Consider the following 24,141-nt stretch of genomic DNA (forward strand, 5'->3'; position numbering starts at 1 on the left):
TATTGTTCCCCAGTGTTATTATTATTATTATTATTATTATTATTATTATTATTATTATTAGGGATATCTGATATAGGCTCTTTGCCGATATTTGCCGATATTGTCCAACTCTCAAGTTCCCCTACTGATACCGATATATGTGTAACATGACATGTGTTGTATATGTATTTTATAAATATCGGTTTTCATGAACGGTAAAAAAAATCTGATACCGATATCGACGGATAGTACACTTCTGATCGGTACGGATAATTATCGGACATCCCTAATTGGCATCCACATTGCTAGGCTGAAGAACTAGGTGGAAAAATATACAAATATGTTTATGATTGTGGTCGTCGTTTGTTGTTGTTGTTGTTGTTGTCATACTAATATTTCTTATGAAACTCCATACATTCACACATGCAGAGAAATTTATTTTTAAATTCTGCTCAAAGTCAGCAGCAGCAGCATCCATGAATGGCAGATCGACAGATGTTTGATTTCTTCTTTCCGTTCCTCCATGCTTCTGTGCCGGGTCCTTCTGCAGTTAAGGCCGATTCATGACGCAGATTGATGGGAGCAGGTTGTTACACGCAAACTCTACCCAGCATTTTCCATCTGCAAACAACCAAAAGCGATCATTTAAGTCAACATTTGTGGCGGACATTCTGATTAAGGCTGTTAAAGGTGCCGTATGATAAGTGTTTTTCAATAAGCCGTGTTTGGCCAACAAGCACGTTGGCTCCAAGAAGCGCTATTGTGTACTTTAGACACTTTTTTTCACATAATGTACACTGTAACTCTACACTTAATAGTACAACGTAATAGATGCCATATATCACTGGTAACAACATAAGATTAAAGAGTGGGACAGGAGGACACAAACGTTCATAATATAGCTACAATGCTAACATTACAGTCAATTATTATATTATAATAATGCGTTACGGAAATAAGTTAAAATAGTTGCTGTTTTTTTCATTTCAACTTGTATATATCACTTATTACAATATGGGATTAAAAAGTAGGGTGCAAACATTAGCATAGCTAGCCTAGCTACTATATGAGCTACGGTGCTGACATTACAGTCACAGAACGACATGCATGCTAGGTTAGCCCAGCCGCTGACGTAAAACAAAAGTATTAAATATACAGATCCCATTACTCAATATAGCAGTCTGACTTAGAAAGAACTCTAAACTCATCACACAGCACCTTAACACTCAAAAGGTAAATATATATACGAAACAAGTACCAGTACGAGTTTAAAATGGAAAAAAAGCGGCATAGAAAAGATTAAAGGCGCTGCAATGCTGCCTCTATCCACCAGAGGGAGGCTGACGTCATTGCAGCTCCCCAGCAGCACCAATGAATGTTTTGCTTCAATGCAGTGCATTATGGGAAAACGTTAAAATTTTCATTCTAAACTCTTATTGGTACTAGTATATTTCCCTGCTACCTTTTGAGTGTTAAGTTGCAGCGTGATGACTTTAGCGTCCTTTGTAAGATGACACTGGGAGACTGTTATATTCTTATATATATCGTCCCGCGTTTTCCGCTTGGTTGACCATCTCGTCGGGAGTTCACTCATACAGTAGCTCCTGGTTGACTCCTGCGGCACAGTATTGACACGATTAGTAGTACTTCAGAAGTCTAGAGATAAACAAGCGTGTTATACGCCCGGATATCACGGCACCCATATATCGACTTCTTTCACCCATGTGTGTACTGCTTGTCCGTAAGTCAACAGTCATATCAGAAGGTCAACGTATCGCAACGCAAACATCCACTCTGAACACGGACGTAGTCCAATACTCTTCATGTAAATAGTTTTATAGTTAATGGCTTTTACCCATCACTAATACTTCTCTACAAGAGAGGAGAAATATGATCTCAGGGAAGAAGTACATTTGAAATACTTCTATGCTAGGACTACGTTATGCTAGCCATAGCATTTCAGTATGTGGAATCAAACTATGGGATGGATTGAGTAAGAAAATCAAACAATGCAAACAACGACGAGCCAATTCAAGAAACAATACAAGCAGTTGATGTTTGCTAAATACAAGGATGAAGAGTCCTTGATATATATTGACATATATATATATAATATATACATATGTATAATATATATATTGACAGTTACTCTGGTACCCATTTGTCATTGTATGGTCATATCACCTCGTACGTGACAAAAATAAAATAAAAAAAAAACAACTAAAACTAAAACTATATTAGGAAAGCAGGAAGTGAACAAATGTAACAGTTACTGATTGTAAAAGTACCAGATGGAGGGGGTAGGATTTGAGAAAAATAAAACAAAAATAAATCATTCAAACAAAATAAAATAAATCCCTTAAATTATATTAGGAAAGCAGGAAGTGAACAAATGTAACAGTTACTGACTGTAAAAGTACCAGATGGAGGGGTAGGATTTAAGAAAAATAAAACAAAAATAAATCATTCAAACAAAATAAAATAAATCACTTAAATAATATTAGGAAAGCAGGAAGTGAACAAATGTAACAGTTACTGATTGTAAAAGTACCAGATGGAGGGGTAGGATTTAATAAGCTTTGCTTCTTCCTACTCCTTTTGGACATGTGGAACTGGGAACTGATTATGGGATGCACTCAATTGTAATCTGATGCATGTTCAAATGAAATTAAACCATTAGCAAAAAAATTTTGCGCATTTTGGGGTCCTAACACGCTTCAGCATAACATGAGGGAGTTTTCACAATTTGGTGCTCACATGGATAAGCGGAAAATAAATGGATGGAAGTAAACTTTTGCATTATTGGGGGTCATTAAGACCCGATACTACCTGTGTATTTTATTCACCTTTGGGAGAAACATGCAGACAGCAATTGTCAGCGTCCTCAATGGGGTGACCCGGACACCAGTACGTATAGTCTAGCTTTGTTCCGTCACACCAAAGCCACAAATTCTTCTGCACGACAGAATAAGTCAAAGAAACAAAGTCTTCCATGGTTTAGCCCATCATGTCAACATACTGGTGAGGAAATAATGCACCAGTGGAAGTTACCTGCTGGCAAGACGAGCCTCCGGTCCACACGGCCGTGTCATTGGCTGCCATGCGGTGGATCAACTCTACCTCCTTAATGTTGTGTATTGATGCCAGGTTTGCCCCCATGGACTGACAATGTCTCTGCGGAAAAAAACAGGAAACAAGATACCAGCTGACAAAATGGGAATACCCGGTACAAAAAAAAATAATAATAATAATCCAGATTACCTGAGCTGTACTCCAAATCATATGCGTAGGAATAAAACGGAAACACCGTTCCCCAAAATCAGTCCAATCGCCAGGGCAAGTACTGTTAGACAGGATATGTCCTGCGGAACAGAATAAGTACTTTGATATGTCGGACTCCAAGTAGAAGTATTTCACGGTGATGTATGCTACATAGAAAGAAAAGAAAAAACCACGACTCACCGTCAGCTGCGGTTAACGCCATCATGGCGCAAGCGAGGAGAGATGCTGCCAGCATGCCTGCTGAGGGCGTCGTTCTAGGACAGAGCTAAATGAGAGACGTTGTTTCTCTCCCGGTGAGCCGTTTACAAGTCAGAGAGGCTCAGTTGTCAGCACACACACGAAAGGGCAATGCCCCACCCGGCCCGTATTTGGCTACGTCACCGTAGCAACGTCCATGATTCCAGGACACCAAGGTTTTTTTCTTGGTTTGGAATTCTGAATTTCCTCCTAAAAGGACAAAGTTAACTTGGATTGTGGACACAATTTCTTATAATTAGAGAAGAAAAAAACTCATACCATTGTGCTTCTCAAGATCGATATACCGATCATTTTTTTATGTACTTTTATGTACTTATGTACTATGTACTTTTCAGAATCAGAATCAGAAAAGGTTTATTGCCATGTATGATCAAACACATACTAGGAATTTGTTTTGGTATAGTTGGTGCATTAAAAGAATGAAAAATACAAAATATGAAAAATACAAAATATACAGAATGAGAGTATAAATATATGTACACAGTCTGTTTTTTGTTTGTTATTCCGGAATAGCAGTCTGATTGTTTTTCCTTTTATGTACTTTTAGAATTGTACGTTTAGTTTTTGCACACAAGAAACTAATTTGGATTTGACCAACTGCAAGTCTTGATTTGTCCCTAATCAAATATCACTAGAGCGGCTGCACGGTGGTCTAGTGGTTAGCACGCAGCTAGGAGACCCGAGTTCAATCCCACCCTCGGCTATCTCTGTGTGGAGTTTACGTGGGTTTTCTTCCCCGGGTACTCCGGTTTCCTCCCATATTCCAAAAACATGAGTGAGTGAGTTAATATTGCTCTAAAAATATTGTCCATATTTGTAGTGCTGGTCCAGGGTTCACCTCGGACTGATGATTAACCGTTTACGGTTCGTAGGCTTGAGTGGCGTGATGCCAAGGTCAATAGACGATCTTGCAAAGACAAACAAAAACCAGACAGAGTCAACATTTTCATTGACCCCCGCTAATTTGGGGGCCGGACTGATCAGAAAACCGACGACACATAACGTGAAATGATGCAAGCGTTCAATTCTGCTTCAACGCAAACACAAGGAAAACGTTCAAACTCCACACAGAACGATACGATATGAGGGAATTATGATGTCATCGATAAATCTGATCACATTAACAATAACTCCGATAACTGATCATTTAATGAGGTGAGATTACCCCGTGGTGTGCGGATCAGCAAATCAAACGCACCTTTTTCTACTGCCTGCGACATTGACCGCCTGTCGTAACTTCCACACAACCACATAAAACAACTTTGGTGTTTTGGCAGAACCCTCCGTCACACCGGGTGTTCGGACCCGCGTACCCGAATACAGTGCACCCTGCTGGGGCACGGCACAGGGAGAGTGAGTGCGAATGGTTGTTTGTCTATATGTGCCCTGTGATTGGCTGGCCGCCTAGTCCGGGCTGTACCCCGCCTCTCACCCAAAGACAGCTGGGATAGGCTTCAGCACCCACGCGACCCTCGTGAGGATAAGCAGTAGACCATTGACACGGTGGAAGAGTGGTTAATATGTTGGCAACCAACCTCGGGAGACGGCGGCTTTGAATCTTTGAATTTGAGCATCTCTGTGCGGAGTTTGAATGTTCTTCCTGTGCATCTCTGGGTGCTCTCTCACCTTCCATAAATATTCAATTAAATACAGTAAACCTCGGATATATCGGACTCGGATACATCGGAAATTCGCTCACAACGGACAGATAAAAAAGAACCGATTTTTCTGTAATGCATTTCCAATAAAAATTCATTGCATATATCGGATTTTTTATAACGGATTTCGCCTATTTCGGACAAAATCTCCAGTCCCGTTCCAATGCATTTCCATGAAATTTCCCTCGCATATATCGGATGGCCGCATCGTGGCGCTCCGATTCGCCGAATCGTGACAGGCCGCTATACGACGTCATTTGCAGCGTTTGCAGCGTTGCCTGCGCGTCCAGGTACATTGGAAACATAGTCAAGGAAGTGCCTTTTTATAACGGATAAAATCCCATTTACGCATATACCGGATATAAATCCCATATATGCGTAAAACGGACATTTTCCGGTATACGCATATAACGGATTTCGCTTATATCGGACAAAACCAGTGGGAACAATTGAATCCGATATATCCGAGGTTTACTGTATTCCATAGATGGTTTGTATATATGTGCCCTTTGACTGGATGGATGGATGGATGGATGGATGAATGGATGGATGGATGGATGGATGGATGGATGAATGGATGGATGGATGGATGCCACAGCAGGAGATTGCTAACGACTGACATCTGTTTAATAATAAGCCTGTTGGTAGGGAAAGTGGATGACCGTTATGTTATTTCTCTTAAAAATGGCTGAAATGCGATCATCCGTACTTTGTCATGTTTACCCAATTTTTCCCTCCTTACGGTAAAGTCGTGTTTGTACACAATGCCCTTTGATTTGTTGACAGGGCTCAAAGTCTTATGATATGCCAGGCATGAATAAACAAAGGGCAGCTGATGAAGGTGAAGTGACAGTATATAAGAGCAGCTCAGGTTGACAAGCGCCACCCACCATCAAGGAGCTCTTACCCGCCAGGTTTGCACTCGCACCCTTTTTGTCTGCTCTCTCTCTCTCTCTCGCAGATTGCCATGACTCAATAAGTCTTTTGTATGACTTCATAGGTTCCTCAGTCCTCATCGTCTTCAACGTCTTCACCGAGATGCTGACTGTGTCTTTAGTTGTTTGTGCCATGGTGGCACTGGCTACAGCTGATGGTGAGTACCCGGTCGGGTTGCCTTGAACGCACCACACATCCTTCCTGTTTGTGCACACTAGATCCAGCTGGAGACCATCCTCATACAAACGTGGCAACTTGTCCAGCCAACTGGAAACAACACAACAATCGCTGTTACTACTTTGAGTCCTCCACCAAGAACTGGGCTGATGCTGAGGTGCTTATTATTATTATTATTATTAGGGCTCGAGCACTGACCAGTGCGAAAGCCCTATTGTAATCGTAATGTTTATTATTATTATTAGGGCTCGAGCACTGACCAGTGCGAAAGCCCTATTGTTATCGTAATGTTTATTATTAGGGCTCGAGCACTGACCAGTGCGAAAGCCCTATTGTTATCGTAATGTTTATTAGGGCTCGAGCACTGACCAGTGCGAAAGCCCTATTGTAATCGTAATGTTTATTATTATTATTATTATTATTATTATTATTATTCTGCCGATTCGACGGCCATTTTGAGGGCCTGAACATGCCCGAAAACTCACCAAATTTTGCAAGCGCGTCAGGTCTGCCGAAAATTTCGATCTGGTGGGGGTCCCGAAAACAATGTTCCAAAATTGACTCTCTAGCGCCACCTTTTATTTTTGAAAAAATTGGCCCCCGACACCAGTTTCACCTATCGTCACGAAACTTTGTGGAGACGTCTATCGTGACAGGACGGACCAAAAAGTCTCAAGAACCCATATTGTAAAACGAACAGGAAGTCGGCCATTTTGGATGGCGCCGGCCTTTTTCGGGCCAGAAGTTGGGGTCGTATCTCGACGAACTCCTCCTAGGGGGTTTGACCGAATGAGTCCGTTGTTGCATCAACGGACACTAGACGGCTGGCCGACGTTAAATTGCGAAGGATTTTGGGATATTCCGTACGATGTGGGCGTGGCACGCCCCCAAATTTTGCCCTTTTTCATCTGCCCGGGCCTTGCACGCCGAGCGTAACTGTAGACGTGAATAACTTGCCTCCACATGGTCAGATCTTCATCATACTTGGTACATGTGATCATGGCCCCGCCCCGAAGGTCCCCGTAGGTCACTTCCTGATTTCGTCGCAGCGCCACCTATTGGCGACAGGCTAAAGGCGTGTCATCTACATGAGGCTTTTTCTGGCAGGAGATTCATCAGATGAACACCGAGGTCACAAGGTCACTGCCTGACAGCCTGGTGAAGCCTGTTGATGGACCATGATGCAGGAAAAGCGCACGTGGTGGGCGTGGCCTGGCGGCGAATGCTCAGGCCTCGCCGTTTACAAAGAAAGGGTCATCATTCGCCCGCAGAAGGTCGCATGTGCTTGAAAACTCATAAGGCGGGGCAGATTCCAGGCCTGAGGGCCCTGGTGGGGCCCCCATTTGAAACCAAGCCAAATTGACTCACTAGCGCCACCTACAAGTTTTAAAATAATTATCCCTCGCCTCCCGTTGCACGTATGGGCATGATTTTCGGAGGAGACATCACTCGTGACAGGACGCACAAAAAAGTCTCAAGAACCCATGTTCAAAAACCAACAGGAAGTCGGCCATTTTAGGTGGCGGCGGCCATTTGGGGGAGGATGTAGGGGTCGTATCTCGACGAACTCCTCCTAGGGGGTTTGACCGAATGAGTCCGTTGTAGCATCAACGGACACTAGACGGATGGCCCACGTTAAATTGCGAAGGATTTTGGGCTGCTACTTAGGATGTGGGCGTGGCACGCCACCAAACTTTTACTTTAACCTTAACTTTTACCTTATCTGGCCCTGCCTGGTGTCTGGCCTTGCCTTGAAGCAATGTACATCAAAGTCAATACACAGTTTGACTGACAGACTGATGATGTCAGTTGATGGACTGTGATGTGTGTAAAGCACATGTGGTGGGCGTGGCCACGGCGAATGGTCAGCCTTCGCCATTGACCATCGAAGGCTCATATTTCGCCCGCAGAAGGTCACAGGCTGCTGAAATCTTACACGTAAGGTCAGAATCCAGGCCTGAGCGCCCTGGTGGTGCTCCCATGTGACACCAATCTAAATTGACACACTAGCGCCACCTAGAAGTTTCAAATCATTATCCCTCGCCACCCGTTGCACGTATCACTATGATTTTCGGTGGAGAAGTCTATCATGACAGGACGCACCTAACACTCCAGGACCCATGTTCAAAACACAGCGCCACCAACTGGTGGAAATGTATATCTGCTGTAACTTCCTCACGCATGGTCGGATCGTCTCCTAATTTTTTGGGTGGGTACGGTCACCCTCCAGTCTGTGACTGTGTGTGTATATGGACTCTATAGCGCCACCAACTGGTGGAAATGTATATCTGCCATAACTTCCTGATTCATGGTCAGATTGTCTTGAAATTTTTTTTGGTGTGTTGGGTCAATCTCTGGTCTGTTATACTGTGTGTACATAGACTGTATAGCACCACCTATTGGTGGCAATGTATATCAGCTGTAACTTCCTTCCACATGGTCGGATCTGCCCCAAATTTTTTCTGGTGGTTTGGGATACCCTCCAGTCTATGACTGGGTGTGTACATAGACTCTTTAGCGCCACCAACTGGTGAAAATGTATATCTGCCGTCACTTCCTCCCACTTGGTCCGATCTGCCCAAATTTTTTTCTGGTGGTTTGGGGTACCCTCTGGTCTATGACTGTGTGTGTACATACACTATAGCGCCACCAACTGGTGGAAATGTATATCAGCTGTAACTTCCTTCCACATGGTCGCATCGGCCCCAAATTTTTTCTGGTGGTTTGGGGTACCCTCTGGTCTATGACTGTGTGTGTACATAGACTGTATAGCACCACCAACTGGTGGAAATTTATATCTGCCGTAACTTTCTCCCACATGGTCGGATCTGCCCGAATTTTTTTCTGGTGGTTCGGGGTACCCTCTGGTCTATGACAGTGTGTGTACATACGCTATAGCGCCTCCAACTGGTGGATATGTATATCAGATGTAACTTCCTTCCACATGGTCGGATCGGTCCCAAATTTTTTCTGGTGGTGCGGGGTACCCTCTGGTCTATGACTGTGTGTATACATAGACTCTCTAGCGCCACCAACTGGTGGAAATGTATATAGCCGTAACTTCCTTCCACATGGTCGGATCGTCTCTAAATTTTTTTTTGGTCGGTCGGGTCACCCTCCACTCTTTGAATCTGCGTGGTTTGGGGTACCCTCTGGTCTATGACTGTGTGTGTACATAGACTGTATAGCACCACCAACTGGTGGAAATTTATATCTGCCGTAACTTTCTCCCACATGGTCGGATCTGCCCGAATTTTTTTCTGGTGGTTCGGGGTACCCTCTGGTCTATGACAGTGTGTGTACATACGCTATAGCGCCTCCAACTGGTGGATATGTATATCAGATGTAACTTCCTTCCACATGGTCGGATCGGTCCCAAATTTTTTCTGGTGGTGCGGGGTACCCTCTGGTCTATGACTGTGTGTATACATAGACTCTCTAGCGCCACCAACTGGTGGAAATGTATATAGCCGTAACTTCCTTCCACATGGTCGGATCGTCTCTAAATTTTTTTTTGGTCGGTCGGGTCACCCTCCACTCTTTGAATCTGCGTGGTTTGGGGTACCCTCTGGTCTATGACTGTGTGTGTACATAGACTGTATAGCACCACCAACTGGTGGAAATTTATATCTGCCGTAACTTTCTCCCACATGGTCGGATCTGCCCGAATTTTTTTCTGGTGGTTCGGGGTACCCTCTGGTCTATGACAGTGTGTGTACATACGCTATAGCGCCTCCAACTGGTGGATATGTATATCAGATGTAACTTCCTTCCACATGGTCGGATCGGTCCCAAATTTTTTCTGGTGGTGCGGGGTACCCTCTGGTCTATGACTGTGTGTATACATAGACTCTATAGCGCCACCAACTGGTGAAAATGTATATCTGCCGTAACTTCCTCCCACATGGTCGGATCTGCCCGAATTTTTTTCTGGCGGTTCGGGGTACCCTCTGGTCTATGACAGTGTGTGTACATACCCTATAGCGCCACCAACTGGTGGAAATGTATATCAGCCGTAACTTCCTTCCGCACGGTCGGATCGGCACCTAATTTTTTCTGGTGGTTCGGGGTACCCTCCGGTCCATTACCGTGTGGGCGCATAGACTGCATAGCGCCACCCACAGGCGGAAACGTATATCCGCCGCAAGTACCTACCGCACGGTCCGATCGTCACAAATTTTTTTATGGCGGTTCGGGGCGCCGGACGGGACGTGACTGCGCACCCGCCTCGCCGCCGGCGTCGCCCCCTCCTGGCGGAAAATTGCAAGTGCCGTAACTCCCTTACCGCTTATCCCATCGCCGTGGTTTTTCGTACGGCGCGTCCACGCGCCCGTCCGGACACACGCGCGCCCCCGACCCACGCGTACCCCCGACCCACGCGTACCCCCGACCGCGTCGAGGTGCTCGAGCCCGCTCATCACTGCTTGCAGTTTTAATTATTATTATTATTATTATTCTGACAAAAGGACGGCCATTTTGAGGGCCTGAACATGCCCGAAAACTCACCAAATTTGCTGAGCGCATCAGGTCTGGCGAAAAATTTGATATTTTATGGGTTTCAAATATAATGTTCCAAAATTGGCTCTCTAGCGCCACCTTGAAATTTAAAAAAAATTGGCCCCCGACACCAGTTTCACCTATCGTCACGCAACTTGGTGGAGACGTCTATTGTGACAGGACGGACTAAAAAGTCTCAAGAACCCATATTGGAAAACGAACAGGAAGTCGGCCATTTTGGATGGCGCCGGCCTTTTTCGGGCCAGAAGTTGGGGTCGTATCTCGACGAACTCCTCCTAGGGGGTTTGACCAAATGAGTCCGTTGTTGCATCAACGGACACTAGACGGCTGGCCGACGTTAAATTGCGAAGGATTTTGGGATATTCCATATGATGTGGGCGTGGCACGCCCCCAAATTTTGCCCTTTTTCATCTGACCGGATCTTGCACGCTGAGCGTAACTGTAGACGTGAATAACTTGGCTCCACGTGGTCAGATCTTCATCATACTTGGTACATGTGATCATGGCCCCGCCCCGAAAGTCCCCGTAGGTCACTTCCTGATTTCGTCGCAGCGCCACCTATTGGCGACAGGCTAAAGGCGTGTCATCTACATGAGGCCTTTTCTGGCAGGAGATTCATCAGATGAACACCGAGGTCACAAGGTCACTGCCTGACAGCCTGGTGAAGCCTGTTGATGGACCATGATGCAGGAAAAGCGCACGTGGTGGGCGTGGCCTGGCGGCGAATGCTCAGGCCTCGCCGTTTACAAAGAAAGGGTCATCATTCGCCCGCAGAAGGTCGCATGTGCTTGAAAACTCATAAGGGGGGGCAGATTCCAAGCCTGAGGGCCCTGGTGGGGCCCCCATTTGAAACCAAGCCAAATTGACTCACTAGCGCCACCTACAACTTTTAAAATAATTATCCCTCGCCTCCCGTTGCACGTATGGGCATGATTTTCGGAGGAGACATCACTCGTGACATGACGCACAAAAAAGTCTCAAGAACCCATGTTCTAAAACCAACAGGAAGTCCGCCATTTTAGGTGGCGGCGGCCATTTGGGGGAGGATGTAGGGGTCGTATCTCGACGAACTCCTCCTAGGGGGTTTGACCGAATGAGTCCGTTGTAGCATCAACGGACACTAGACGGATGGCCCACGTTAAATTGCGAAGGATTTTGGGCTGCTCCTTAGGATGTGGGCGTGGCACGCCACCAAACTTTTACTTTAACCTTAACTTTTACCTTATCTGGCCCTGCCTGGTGTCTGGCCTTGCCTTGAAGCAATGTACATCAAAGTCAATACACAGTTTGACTGACAGACTGATGATGTCAGTTGATGGACTGTGATGTGTGTAAAGCACATGTGGTGGGCGTGGCCACGGCGAATGGTCAGCCTTCGCCATTGACCATCGAAGGCTCATATTTCGCCCGCAGAAGGTCACAGGCTGCTGAAATCTTACACGTAAGTTCAGAATCCAGGCCTGAGCGCCCTGGTGGTGCTCCCATGTGACACCAATCTAAATTGACACACTAGCGCCACCTAGAAGTTTCAATTCATTATCCCTCGCCACTCGTTGCACGTATCACTATGATTTTCGGTGGAGACGTCTATCATGACAGGACGCACCTAACGCTCCAGAACCCATGTTCAAAACACAGCGCCACCAACTGGTGGAAATGTATATCTGCTGTAACTTCCTCACGCATGGTCGGATCGTCTCCTAATTTTTTTGGGTGGGTTCGGTCACCCTCCAGTCTGTGACTGTGTGTGTATATAGACTCTATAGCGCCACCAACTGGTGGAAATGTATATCTGCCGTAACTTCCTGATTCATGGTCAGATTGTCTGGAAATTTTTTTTGGTATGTCGGGTCAATCTCTGGTCTGTTATACTGTGTGTACATAGACTGTATAGCGCCACCAACTGGTGGAAATGTATATCACCTGTAACTTCCTTCCACATGGTCGGATCGTCTCCAAATTTTTTTGGGTGGGTTCGGTCACCCTCCAGTCTGTGACTGTGTGTGTATATAGATTCTATAGCGCCACCAACTGGTGAAAATGTATATCTGCCGTCACTTCCTCCCACTTGGTCCGATCTGCCCAAATTTTTTTCTGGTGGTTTGGGGTACCCTCTGGTCTATGACTGTGTGTGTACATACGCTATAGCGCCACCAACTGGTGGAAATGTATATCAGCTGTAACTTCCTTCTACATGGTCGGATCTGCCCCAAATTTTTTCTGGTGGTTTGGGGTACCCTCCGGTCTATGACTGTGTGTGTACATAGACACTATAGCGCCACCAACTGGTGAAAATGTATATCTGCCGTAACTTCCTCCCACTTGGTCCGATCTGCCCAAATTTTTTTCTGGTGGTTCGGGGTACCCTCTGGTCTATGACAGTGTGTGTGCATACACTATAGCGCCACCGACTGGTGGAAATGTATATGAGCTGTAACTTCTTTCCACATGGTCGCATCGGCCCCAAATTTTTTCTGGTGGTTTGGGGTACCCTCTGGTCTATGACTGTGTGTACATAAACTCTATAGCGCCACCAACTGGTGGAAATGTAGATCTGCCGTAACTTCCTCCCACATGGTCGGATCTGCCCGAATTTTTTTCCGGCGGTTCGGGGTACCCTCTGGTCTATGACAGTGTGTGTACATACGCTATAGCGCCACCAATTGGTGGAAATGTATATCAGCCGTAACTTCCTTCCGCACGGTCGGATCGGCACCTAATTTTTTCTGGTGGTTCGGGGTACCCTCCGGTCCGTTACCGTGTGGGCGCATAGACTGTATAGCGCCACCCACAGGCGGAAACGTATATCCGCGGCAAGTACCTACCGCACGGTCCGATCGTCGCGAATTTTTTTATGGCGGTTCGGGGCGCCGGACGGGACGTGACCACGCACCAGCCTCGCCGCCGGTGTCGCCCCCTCCTGGCAGAAAATTGCAAGTGCCATAACTCCCTTACCGCTTATCCCATCGCCGCGGTTTTTCATACGGCGCGTCCGCGCGCCCGTCCGGACACGCGCGCGCCCCCGAACCGCGCGTACCCCCGACCCGCGCGTACCCCCGACCGCGTCGGGGTGCTCGAGCCCGCTCATCACTGCTTGCAGTTTTAATTAGGGCTCGAGCACTGACCAGTGCGAAAGCCCTATTGTAATCGTAATGTTTATTATTAGGGCTCGAGCACTGACCAGTGCGAAAGCCCTATTGTAATCGTAATGTTTATTATTATTATTATTATTATTATTATTCTGCCGATTCGACGGCCATTTTGAGGGCCTGAACATGCCCGAAAACTCACCAAATTTTGCAAGCGCGTCAGGTCTGCCGAAAATTGCGATCTGGTGGGGGTCCCGAAAACAATGTTCCAAAATTGACTCTCTAGCGCCACCTTTTATTTTTGAAAAAATTGGCCCCCGACACCAGTTTCACCTATCGTCACGAAACTTTGTGGAGACGTCTATCGTGACAGGACGGACCAAAAAGTCTCAAGAACCCATATTGGAAAACGAACAGGAAGTCGGCCATTTTGGATGGCGCCGGCCTTTTTCGGGCCAGAAGTTGGGGTCGTATCTCGACGAACTCCTCCTAGGGGGTTTGACCGAATGAGTCCGTTGTTGCATCAACGGACACTAGACGGATGGCCGACGTTAAATTGCGAAGGATTTTGGGATATTCCATACGATGTGGGCGTGGCACGCCCCCAAATTTTGCCCTTTTTCATCTGCCCGGGCCTTGCACGCTGAGCGTAACTGTAGACGTGAATAACTTGCCTCCACATGGTCAGATCTTCATCATACTTGGTACATGTGATCATGGCCCCGCCCCGAAGGTCCCCGTAGGTCACTTCCTGATTTCGTCGCAGCGCCACCTATTGGCGACAGGCTAAAGGCGTGTGATCTACATGAGGCCTTTTCTGGCAGGAGATTCATCAGATGAACACCGAGGTCACAAGGTCACTGCCTGACAGCCTGGTGAAGCCTGTTGATGGACCATGATGCAGGAAAAGCGCACGTGGTGGGCGTGGCCTGGCGGCGAATGCTCAGGCCTCGCCGTTTACAAAGAAAGGGTCATCATTCGCCCGCAGAAGGTCGCATGTGCTTGAAAACTCATAAGGGGGGGCAGATTCCAGGCCTGAGGGCCCTGGTGGGGCCCCCATTTGAAACTAAGCCAAATTGACTCACTAGCGCCACCTACAAGTTTTAAAATAATTATCCCTCGCCTCCTGTTGCACGTATGGGCATGATTTTCGGAGGAGACATCACTCGTGACAGGACGCACAAAAAAGTCTCAAGAACCCATGTTCTAAAACCAACAGGAAGTCGGCCATTTTAGGTGGCGGCGGCCATTTGGGGGAGGATGTAGGGGTCGTATCTCGACAAACTCCTCCTAGGGGGTTTGACCGAATGAGTCCGTTGTAGCATCAACGGACACTAGACGGATGGCCCACGTTAAATTGCGAAGGATTTTGGGCTGCTACTTAGGATGTGGGCGTGGCACGCCACCAAACTTTTACTTTAACCTTAACTTTTACCTTATCTGGCCCTGCCTGGTGTCTGGCCTTGCCTTGAAGCAATGTACATCAAAGTCAATACACAGTTTGACTGACAGACTGATGATGTCAGTTGATGGACTGTGATGTGTGTAAAGCACATGTGGTGGGCGTGGCCACGGCGAATGGTCAGCCTTCGCCATTTACCATCGAAGGCTCATATTTCGCCCGCAGAAGGTCACAGGCTGCTGAAATCTTACACGTAAGGTCAGAATCCAGGCCTGAGCGCCCTGGTGGTGCTCCCATGTGACACCAATCTAAATTGACACACTAGCGCCACCTAGAAGTTTCAAATCATTATCCCTCGCCACCCGTTGCACGTATCACTATGATTTTCGGTGGAGAAGTCTATCATGACAGGACGCACCTAACGCTCCAGAACCCATGTTCAAAACACAGCGCCACCAACTGGTGGAAATGTATATCTGCTGTAACTTCCTCACGCATGGTCGGATCTGCCCGAATTTTTTTCTGGTGGTTCGGGGTACCCTCTGGTCTATGACAGTGTGTGTACATACGCTATAGCGCCTCCAACTGGAGGATATGTATATCAGCTGTAACTTCCTTCCACATGGTCGGATCGGTCCCAAATTTTTTCTGGTGGTTCGGGGTACCCTCTGGTCTATGACTGTGTGTATACATAGACTCTATAGCGCCACCAACTGGTGGAAATGTATATAGCCGTAACTTCCTTCCACATGGTCGGATCGTCTCTAAATATTTTTTGGTCGGTCGGGTCACCCTCCACTCTTTGAATCTGCGTGTCCATAGTCTCTATAGCGCCACCAACTGGTGGAAATGTATATCAGCCGTAACTTCCTCCCACATGGTCGGATCTGCCCGAATTTTTTTCTGGTGGTTCGGGTTACCCTTTGGTCTATGACAGTGTGTGTACATACGCTATAGCGCCACCAACTGGTGGAAATGTATATCAGCCGTAACTTCCTTCTGCACAGTCGGATCGGCACCTAATTTTTTCTGGTGGTTCGGGGTACCCTCCGGTCCGTTACCGTGTGGGCGCATAGACTGTATAGCGCCACCCACAGGCGGAAACGTATATCCGCCGCAAGTACCTACCGCATGGTCCGATCGTCGCAAATTTTTTTATGGCGGTTCGGGGCGCCGGACGGGACGTGACCGCGCACCAGCCTCGCCGCCGGCGTCGCCCCCTCCGGGCGGAAAATTGCAAGTGCCGTAACTCCCTTACCGCTTATCCCATCGCCGCGGTTTTTCGTACGGCGCGTCCGCGCGCCCGTCCGGACACGCGCGCGCCCCCGACCCGCGCGTGCCCCCGACCCGCGCGTACCCCCGACCGCGTCGGGGTGCTCGAGCCCGCTCATCACTGCTTGCAGTTTTAATTATTATTATTATTATTATTATTCTGCCAACCGTCGGCCTTTTTGGGGGCCTCAACATGCCCGAAAACTCACCAAATTTGCTGAGCGCATCAGGTCTGGCGAAAAATTTTATATTTTATGGGTTTCAAATATAATGTCCCAAAATTGGCTCTCTAGCGCCACCTTGAAGTTTAAAAAAAATTAGCCCCCGCCACCAGTTTCACCGATCGTCACGAAACTTGGTGGAGACGTCTATCGTGACAGGACGGACCAAAAAGTCTCAAGAACCCATATTGGAAAACGAACAGGAAGTCGGCCATTTTGGATGGCGCCGGCCTTTTTCGGGCCAGAAGTTGGGGTCGTATCTCGACGAACTCCTCCTAGGGGGTTTGACCGAATGAGTCCGTTGTTGCATCAACGGACACTAGACGGATGGCCGACGTTAAATTGCGAAGGATTTTGGGATATTCCATACGATGTGGGCGTGGCACGCCCCCAAATTTTGCCCTTTTTCATCTGTCCGGGCCTTGCACGCTGAGCGTAACTGTAGACGTGAATAACTTGCCTCCACATGGTCAGATCTTCATCATACTTGGTACATGTGATCATGGCCCCGCCCCGAAGGTCCCCGTAGGTCACTTCCTGATTTAGTCGCAGCGCCACCTATTGGCGACAGGCTAAAGGCGTGTCATCTACATGAGGCCTTTTCTGGCAGGAGATTCATCAGATGAACACCGAGGTCACAAGGTCACTGCCTGACAGCCTGGTGAAGCCTGTTGATGGACCATGATGCAGAAAAAACGCACGTGGTGGGCGTGGCCTGGCGGCGAATGCTCAGGCCTCGCCGTTTACAAAGAAAGGGTCATCATTCGCCCGCAGAAGGCCGCATGTGCTTGAAAACTCATAAGGGGGGGCAGATTCCATCCCCGAGGGCCCTGGTGGGGCCCCCATTTGAAACCAAGCCAAATTGACTCACTAGCGCCACCTACAAGTTTTAAAATAATTATCCCTCGCCTCCCGTTGCACGTATGGGCATGATTTTCGGAGGAGACATCACTCGTGACAGGACGCACAAAAAAGTCTCAAGAACCCATGTTCAAAAACCAACAGGAAGTCGGCCATTTTAGGTGGCGGCGGCCATTTGGGGGAGGATGTAGGGGTCGTATCTCGACGAACTCCTCCTAGGGGGTTTGACCGAATGAGTCCGTTGTAGCATCAACAGACACTAGACGGATGGCCCACGTTAAATTGCGAAGGATTTTGGGCTGCTACTTAGGATGTGGGCGTGGCACGCCACCAAACTTTTACTTTAACCTTAACTTTTACCTTATCTGGCCCTGCCTGGTGTCTGGCCTTGCCTTGAAGCAATGTACATCAAAGTCAATACACAGTTTGACTGACAGACTGATGATGTCAGTTGATGGACTGTGATGTGTGTAAAGCACATGTGGTGGGCGTGGCCACGGCGAATGGTCAGCCTTCGCCATTGACCATCGAAGGCTGATATTTTGCCCGCAGAAGGTCACAGGCTGCTGAAATCTTACACGTAAGGTCAGAATCCAGGCCTGAGCGCCCTGGTGGTGCTCCCATGTGACACCAATCCAAATTGACACACTAGCGCCACCTAGAAGTTTCAATTCATTATCCCTCGCCACCCGTTGCACGTATCACTATGATTTTCGGTGGAGACGTCTATCATGACAGGACGCACCTAACGCTCCAGAAACCATGTTCAAAACACAGCGCCACCAACTGGTGGAAATGTATGTCTGCCGTAACTTCCTTATACATGGTCGGATTGTCTCCAATTTTTTTTGGGTGGGTTCGGTCACCCTCCGGTCTGTGACTGTGTGTGTATATAGACTCTATAGCGCCACCAACTGGTGGAAATGTATATCTGCCGTAACTTCCTGATTCATGGTCAGATTGTCTTGAATTTTTTTTGGGTGTGTTGGGTCAATCTCTGGTCTGTTATACTGTGTGTACATAGACTGTATAGCGCCACCAACTGGTGGAAATGTATATCACCTGTAACTTCCTTCCACATGGTCGGATCGTCTCCAAATTTTTTTGGGTGGGTTCGGTCACCCTCCAGTCTGTGACTGTGTGTGTATATAGATTCTATAGCACCACCAACTGGTGGAAATGTATATCTGCTGTAACTTCCTGATTCATGGTCAGATTGTCTTGAATTTTTTTTTGGTGTGTTGGGTCAATCTCTGGTCTGTTATACTGTGTGTACATAGACTGTATAGCGCCACCAACTGGTGGAAATGTGTATCACCTGTAACTTCCTTCCACATGGTCGGACCTGCCCCAAATTTTTTCTGGTGGTTTGGGATACCCTCCAGTCTATGACTGGGTGTGTACATAGACTCTATAGCGCCACCAACTGGTGAAAATGTATATCTGCCGTCACTTCCTCCCACTTGGTCCGATCTGCCCAAATTTTTTTCTGGTGGTTTGGGGTACCCTCTGGTCTATGACTGTGTGTGTACATACACTATAGCACCACCAACTGGTGGAAATGTATATCAGCTGTAACTTCCTTCCACATGGTTGCATCGGCCCCAAATTTTTTCTGGTGGTTTGGGGTACCCTCTGGTCTATGACTGTGTGTGTACATAGACTGTATAGCACCACCAACTGGTGGAAATTTATATCTGCCGTAACTTTCTCCCACATGGTCGGATCTGCCCGAATTTTTTTCTGGTGGTTCGGGGTACCCTCTGGTCTATGACAGTGTGTGTACATACGCTATAGCGCCTCCAACTGGTGGATATGTATATCAGCTGTAACTTCCTTCCACATGGTCGGATCGGTCCCAAATTTTTTCTGGTGGTTCGGGGTACCCTCTGGTCTATGACTGTGTGTATACATAAACTCTATAGCGCCACCAACTGGTGGAAATGTATATAGCCGTAACTTCCTTCCACATGGTCGGATCGTCTCTAAATTTTTTTTGGTCGGTCGGGTCACCCTCCACTCTTTGAATCTGCGTGTCCATAGACTCTATAGCGCCACCAACTGGTGGAAATGTATATCTGCCGTAACTTCCTCCCACATGGTCGGATCTGCCCGAATTTTTTTCCGGTGGTTCGGGGTACCCTCTGGTCTATGACAGTGTGTGTACATACGCTATAGCGCCACCAACTGGTGGAAATGTATATCAGCCGTAACTTCCTTCCGCACGGTCGGATCGGCACCTAATTTTTTCTGGTGGTTCGGGGTACCCTCCGCTCCGTTACCGTGTGGGCGCATAGACTGTATAGCGCCACCCACAGGCAGAAACGTATATCCGCCGCAAGTACCTACCGCACGGTCCGATCGTCGCAAATTTTTTTATGGCGGTTCGGGGCGTCGGACGGGACGTGACCGCGCACCCGCCTCGCCGCCGGCGTCGCCCACTCCTGGCGGAAAATTGCAAGTGCCGTAACTCCCTTAGCGCTTATCCCATCGCCGCGGTTTTTCGTACGGCACGTCCGCGCGCCCGTCCGGACACGCGCGCGCCCCCGACCCGCGTGTACCCCCGACCCGCGCGTACCCCCGACCGCGTCGGGGTGCTCGAGCCCGCTCATCACTGCTCGCAGTTTTAATTATTATTATTATTATTATTCTGCCGATTCGACGGCCATTTTGAGGGCCTGAACATGCCCGAAAACTCACCAAATTTTGCAAGCGCGTCAGGTCTGCCGAAAATTGCGATCTGGTGGGGGTCCCGAAAACAATGTTCCAAAATTGACTCTCTAGCGCCACCTTTTATTTTTGAAAAAATTGGCCCCCGACACCAGTTTCACCTATCGTCACAAAACTTTGTGGAGACGTCTATCGTGACAGGACGGACCAAAAAGTCTCAAGAACCCATATTGTAAAACGAACAGGAAGTCGGCCATTTTGGATGGCAGCGGCCTTTTTCGGGCCAGAAGTTGGGGTCGTATCTCGACGAACTCCTCCTAGGGGGTTTGACCGAATGAGTCCGTTGTTGCATCAACGGACACTAGACGGATGGCCGACGTTAAATTGCGAAGGATTTTGGGATATTCCGTACGATGTGGGCGTGGCACGCCCCCAAATTTTGCCCTTTTTCATCTGCCCGGGCCTTGCACGCTGAGCGTAACTGTAGACGTGAATAACTTGCTTCCACATGGTCAGATCTTCATCATACTTGGTACATGTGATCATGGCCCCGCCCCGAAGGTCCCCGTAGGTCACTTCCTGATTTCGTCGCAGCGCCACCTATTGGCGACAGGCTAAAGGCGTGTCATCTACATGAGGCCTTTTCTGGCAGGAGATTCATCAGAGGAACACCGAGGTCACAAGGTCACTGCCTGACAGCCTGGTGAAGCCTGTTGATGGACCATGATGCAGGAAAAGCGCACGTGGTGGGCGTGGCCTGGCGGCGAATGCTCAGGCCTCGCCGTTTACAAAGAAAGGGTCATCATTCGCCCGCAGAAGGTCGCATGTGCTTGAAAACTCATAAGGGGGGGCAGATTCCAGGCCTGAGGGCCCTGGTGGGGCCCCCATTTGAAACCAAGCCAAATTGACTCACTAGCGCCACCTACAAGTTTTAAAATAATTATCCCCCGCCTCCCGTTGCACGTATGGGCATGATTTTCGGAGGAGACATCACTCGTGACAGGACGCACAAAAAAGTCTCAAGAACCCATGTTCAAAAACCAACAGGAAGTCGGCCATTTTAGGTGGCGGCGGCCATTTGTGGGAGGATGTAGGGGTCGTATCTCGACGAACTCCTCCTAGGCGGTTTGACCGAATGAGTCCGTTGTAGCATCAACGGACACTAGACGGATGGCCCACGTTAAATTGCGAAGGATTTTGGGCTGCTACTTAGGATGTGGGCGTGGCACGCCACCAAACTTTTACTTTAACCTTAACTTTTACCTTATCTGGCCCTGCCTGGTGTCTGGCCTTGCCTTGAAGCAATGTACATCAAAGTCAATACACAGTTTGACTGACAGACTGATGATGTCAGTTGATGGACTGTGATGTGTGTAAAGCACATGTGGTGGGCGTGGCCACGGCGAATGGTCAGCCTTCGCCATTGACCATCGAAGGCTCATATTTTGCCCGCAGAAGGTCACAGGCTGCTGAAATCTTACACGTAAGGTCAGAATCCAGGCCTGAGCGCCCTGGTGGTGCTCCCATGTGACACCAATCTAAGTTGACACACTAGCGCCACCTAGAAGTTTCAATTCATTATCCCTCGCCACCCGTGGCACGTATCACTATGATTTTCGGTGGAGACGTCTATCATGACAGGACGCACCTAACGCTACAGAACCCATGTTCAAAACACAGCGCCACCAACTGGTGGAAATGTATATCACCTGTAACTTCCTTCCACATGGTCGGATCGTCTCCAAATTTCTTTGGGTGGGTTCGGTCACCCTCCAGTCTGTGACTGTGTGTGTACATAGACTCTATAGCGCCACAACTGGTGGAAATGTATATCAGCTGTAACTTCCTTCCACATGGTCGGATCTGCCCCAAATTTTTTCTGGTGGTTTGGGATACCCTCCGGTCTATGACTGGGTGTGTACATAGACTCTATAGCGCCACCAACTGGTGAAAATGCATATCTGCCGTAACTTCCTCCCACTTGGTCCGATCTGCCCCAATTTTTTTCTGGTGGTTTGGGGTACCCTCTGGTCTATGACTGTGTGTGTACATACACTATAGCGCCACCAACTGGTGGAAATGTATATCAGCTGTAACTTCCTTCCATATGGTCGCATCAGCCCCAAATTTTTTCTGGTGTTTCGGGGTACCCTCTGGTCTATGACTTTGTGTATACATATACTCTATAGCGCCACCAACTGGTGGAAATGTATATAGCCATAACTTCCTTCCACATGGTCGCATCGTCTCTAAATTTTTTTTGGTGGTTCGGGGTACCCTCTCGTCTATGACTGTGTGTATACATAGACTCTCTAGCGCCACCAACTGGTGGAAATGTATATAGCCGTAACTTCCTTCCACATGGTCGGATCGTCTCTAAATTTTTTTTTGGTCGATCGGGTCACCCTCCACTCTTTGAATCTGTGTGTCCATAGACTCTATAGCGCCACCAACTGGTGAAAATGTATATCTGCCGTAACTTCCTCCCACATGGTCGGATCTGCCCGAATTTTTTTCTGGCGGTTCGGGGTACCCTCTGGTCTATGACAGTGTGTGTACATACCCTATAGCGCCACCAACTGGTGGAAATGTATATCAGCCGTAACTTCCTTCCGCACGGTCGGATCGGCACCTAATTTTTTCTGGTGGTTCGGGGTACCCTCCGGTCCATTACCGTGTGGGCGCATAGACTGGATAGCGCCACCCACAGGCGGAAACGTATATCCGCCGCAAGTACCTACCGCACGGTCCGATCGTCGCAAATTTTTTTATGGCGGTTCGGGGCGCCGGACGGGACGTGACCGCGCACCCGCCTCGCCGCCGGCGTCGCCCCCTCCTGGCGGAAAATTGCAAGTGCCGTAACTCCCTTACCGCTTATCCCATCGCCGCGGTTTTTCGTACGGCGCGTCCGCGCGCCCGTCCGGACACGCGCGCGCCCCCGACCCACGCGTACCCCCGACCCACGCGTACCCCCGACCGCGTCGGGGTGCTCGAGCCCGCTCATCACTGCTTGCAGTTTTAATTATTATTATTATTATTATTATATGATGCTTTTAGACGGCTTTTGCTGTATAAGACACATGTTTCTCCGGATGTACCCACCGCAGACACAATGCCAGACCATGGGTGGGAACCTGGTATCAATCCACGCTGATGACGAGCATAAATTCCTCCAGACTTTGACTCAGACACAAGCATGGATCGGAGGCTCAGGTTGCCAGATGGTAACGACACGTTTTCCTTAGTTTTACTTTTTTTTTTTGTAATGTTTTGATATTGAACTTGATTCCCCCGCTCGTATAGCCTGGATCCTTTTTCTGGATCGATGGTACGGCCATGGCTAACACTTTCTGGTGTCCGCAAAAACCAGACAACACACTGTCAGAGTGCTGCATCCAGACAAACAGTCAAGGTACATGACAGTATTTGAAAGTACTTTTCCATCATTCATGACCTGGTTGTATCATTCATAAAGAAATCTGATCAACTATGACGCTTGATTTTTGTTAACAGCCGGTAAATGCTGGGATGACGTCTCCTGTGACACATTGCTGCCATTTGTGTGTGCAAGGCATCTTTAGACTCTTTAGGTATGTATACTGTATACAGTATGTACATACTGTACAGGTATGTACAGTACACTGTTTGTTGCAGTCTCATGCATTTTAATCAGCAACTTTCTTCTTTTCAATAGGAGGACCAAAGACTGACCTGGACCCATACGAGTACAAGACTATGGAAGTATGCATGGAGGGTTATAGCCAGGCAGGCTTTTGTATGAAAATAAAATAATTGAGCAGAAACAACATGCTTCTTGA

General features: G+C 47.9%; 3 protein-coding genes across 4 annotated transcripts in view; 1 reads left to right on the forward strand and 2 right to left on the reverse strand.

Moving 5' to 3' along the window:
• LOC131136600 (ATP-dependent translocase ABCB1-like) overlaps window positions 1-24,141 on the reverse strand; it is a 110,388-nt gene that overhangs the window by 62,683 nt on the left and 23,564 nt on the right. The window lies entirely within an intron of this gene.
• On the reverse strand, window positions 396-3,606 carry LOC131136609 (type-2 ice-structuring protein-like). The gene is made up of 5 exons (XM_058083668.1): window positions 3,442-3,606; window positions 3,241-3,341; window positions 3,031-3,153; window positions 2,826-2,934; window positions 396-600 (listed from the first exon to the last, which is right to left on the reverse strand). Exons 1-5 carry the CDS (start codon window positions 3,494-3,496, stop codon window positions 530-532), a joined length of 459 nt encoding a protein of 152 aa, XP_057939651.1. The 5' UTR covers window positions 3,497-3,606; the 3' UTR covers window positions 396-529.
• LOC131136607 (type-2 ice-structuring protein-like) lies at window positions 6,017-24,130 on the forward strand. Its single transcript, XM_058083665.1, has 7 exons — window positions 6,017-6,091; window positions 6,178-6,270; window positions 6,332-6,447; window positions 23,431-23,547; window positions 23,627-23,735; window positions 23,837-23,913; window positions 24,018-24,130. Exons 2-6 carry the CDS (start codon window positions 6,216-6,218, stop codon window positions 23,902-23,904), a joined length of 465 nt encoding a protein of 154 aa, XP_057939648.1. The 5' UTR covers window positions 6,017-6,091; window positions 6,178-6,215; the 3' UTR covers window positions 23,905-23,913; window positions 24,018-24,130.

The sequence above is a fragment of the Doryrhamphus excisus genome, chromosome 10 (assembly GCF_030265055.1).
Source record: "Doryrhamphus excisus isolate RoL2022-K1 chromosome 10, RoL_Dexc_1.0, whole genome shotgun sequence".
Taxonomy (NCBI): Eukaryota; Metazoa; Chordata; class Actinopteri; order Syngnathiformes; family Syngnathidae; genus Doryrhamphus; species Doryrhamphus excisus.

What these genes read in the sequence shown, in the direction of transcription:
- LOC131136609 (XM_058083668.1), bottom strand. Translation starts at nt 3,496, where the DNA reads ATGCTGGCAGCATCTCTCCTCGCTTGCGCCATGATGGCGTTAACCGCA. An exon ending in GGCGTTAACCGCAGCTGACG is followed by an intron (nt 3,342 to 3,441) that starts GTGAGTCGTGGT and finishes TCTGTTCCGCAG; the next exon opens with GACATATCCTGTCTAACAGT. An exon ending in TGATTTGGAGTACAGCTCAG is followed by an intron (nt 3,154 to 3,240) that starts GTAATCTGGATT and finishes TTTTTTCCGCAG; the next exon opens with AGACATTGTCAGTCCATGGG.
- LOC131136607 (XM_058083665.1), top strand. Translation starts at nt 6,216, where the DNA reads ATGCTGACTGTGTCTTTAGTTGTTTGTGCCATGGTGGCACTGGCTACA. An exon ending in AGAACTGGGCTGATGCTGAG is followed by an intron (nt 6,448 to 23,430) that starts GTGCTTATTATT and finishes TACCCACCGCAG; the next exon opens with ACACAATGCCAGACCATGGG. An exon ending in CATCCAGACAAACAGTCAAG is followed by an intron (nt 23,736 to 23,836) that starts GTACATGACAGT and finishes TTTTGTTAACAG; the next exon opens with CCGGTAAATGCTGGGATGAC.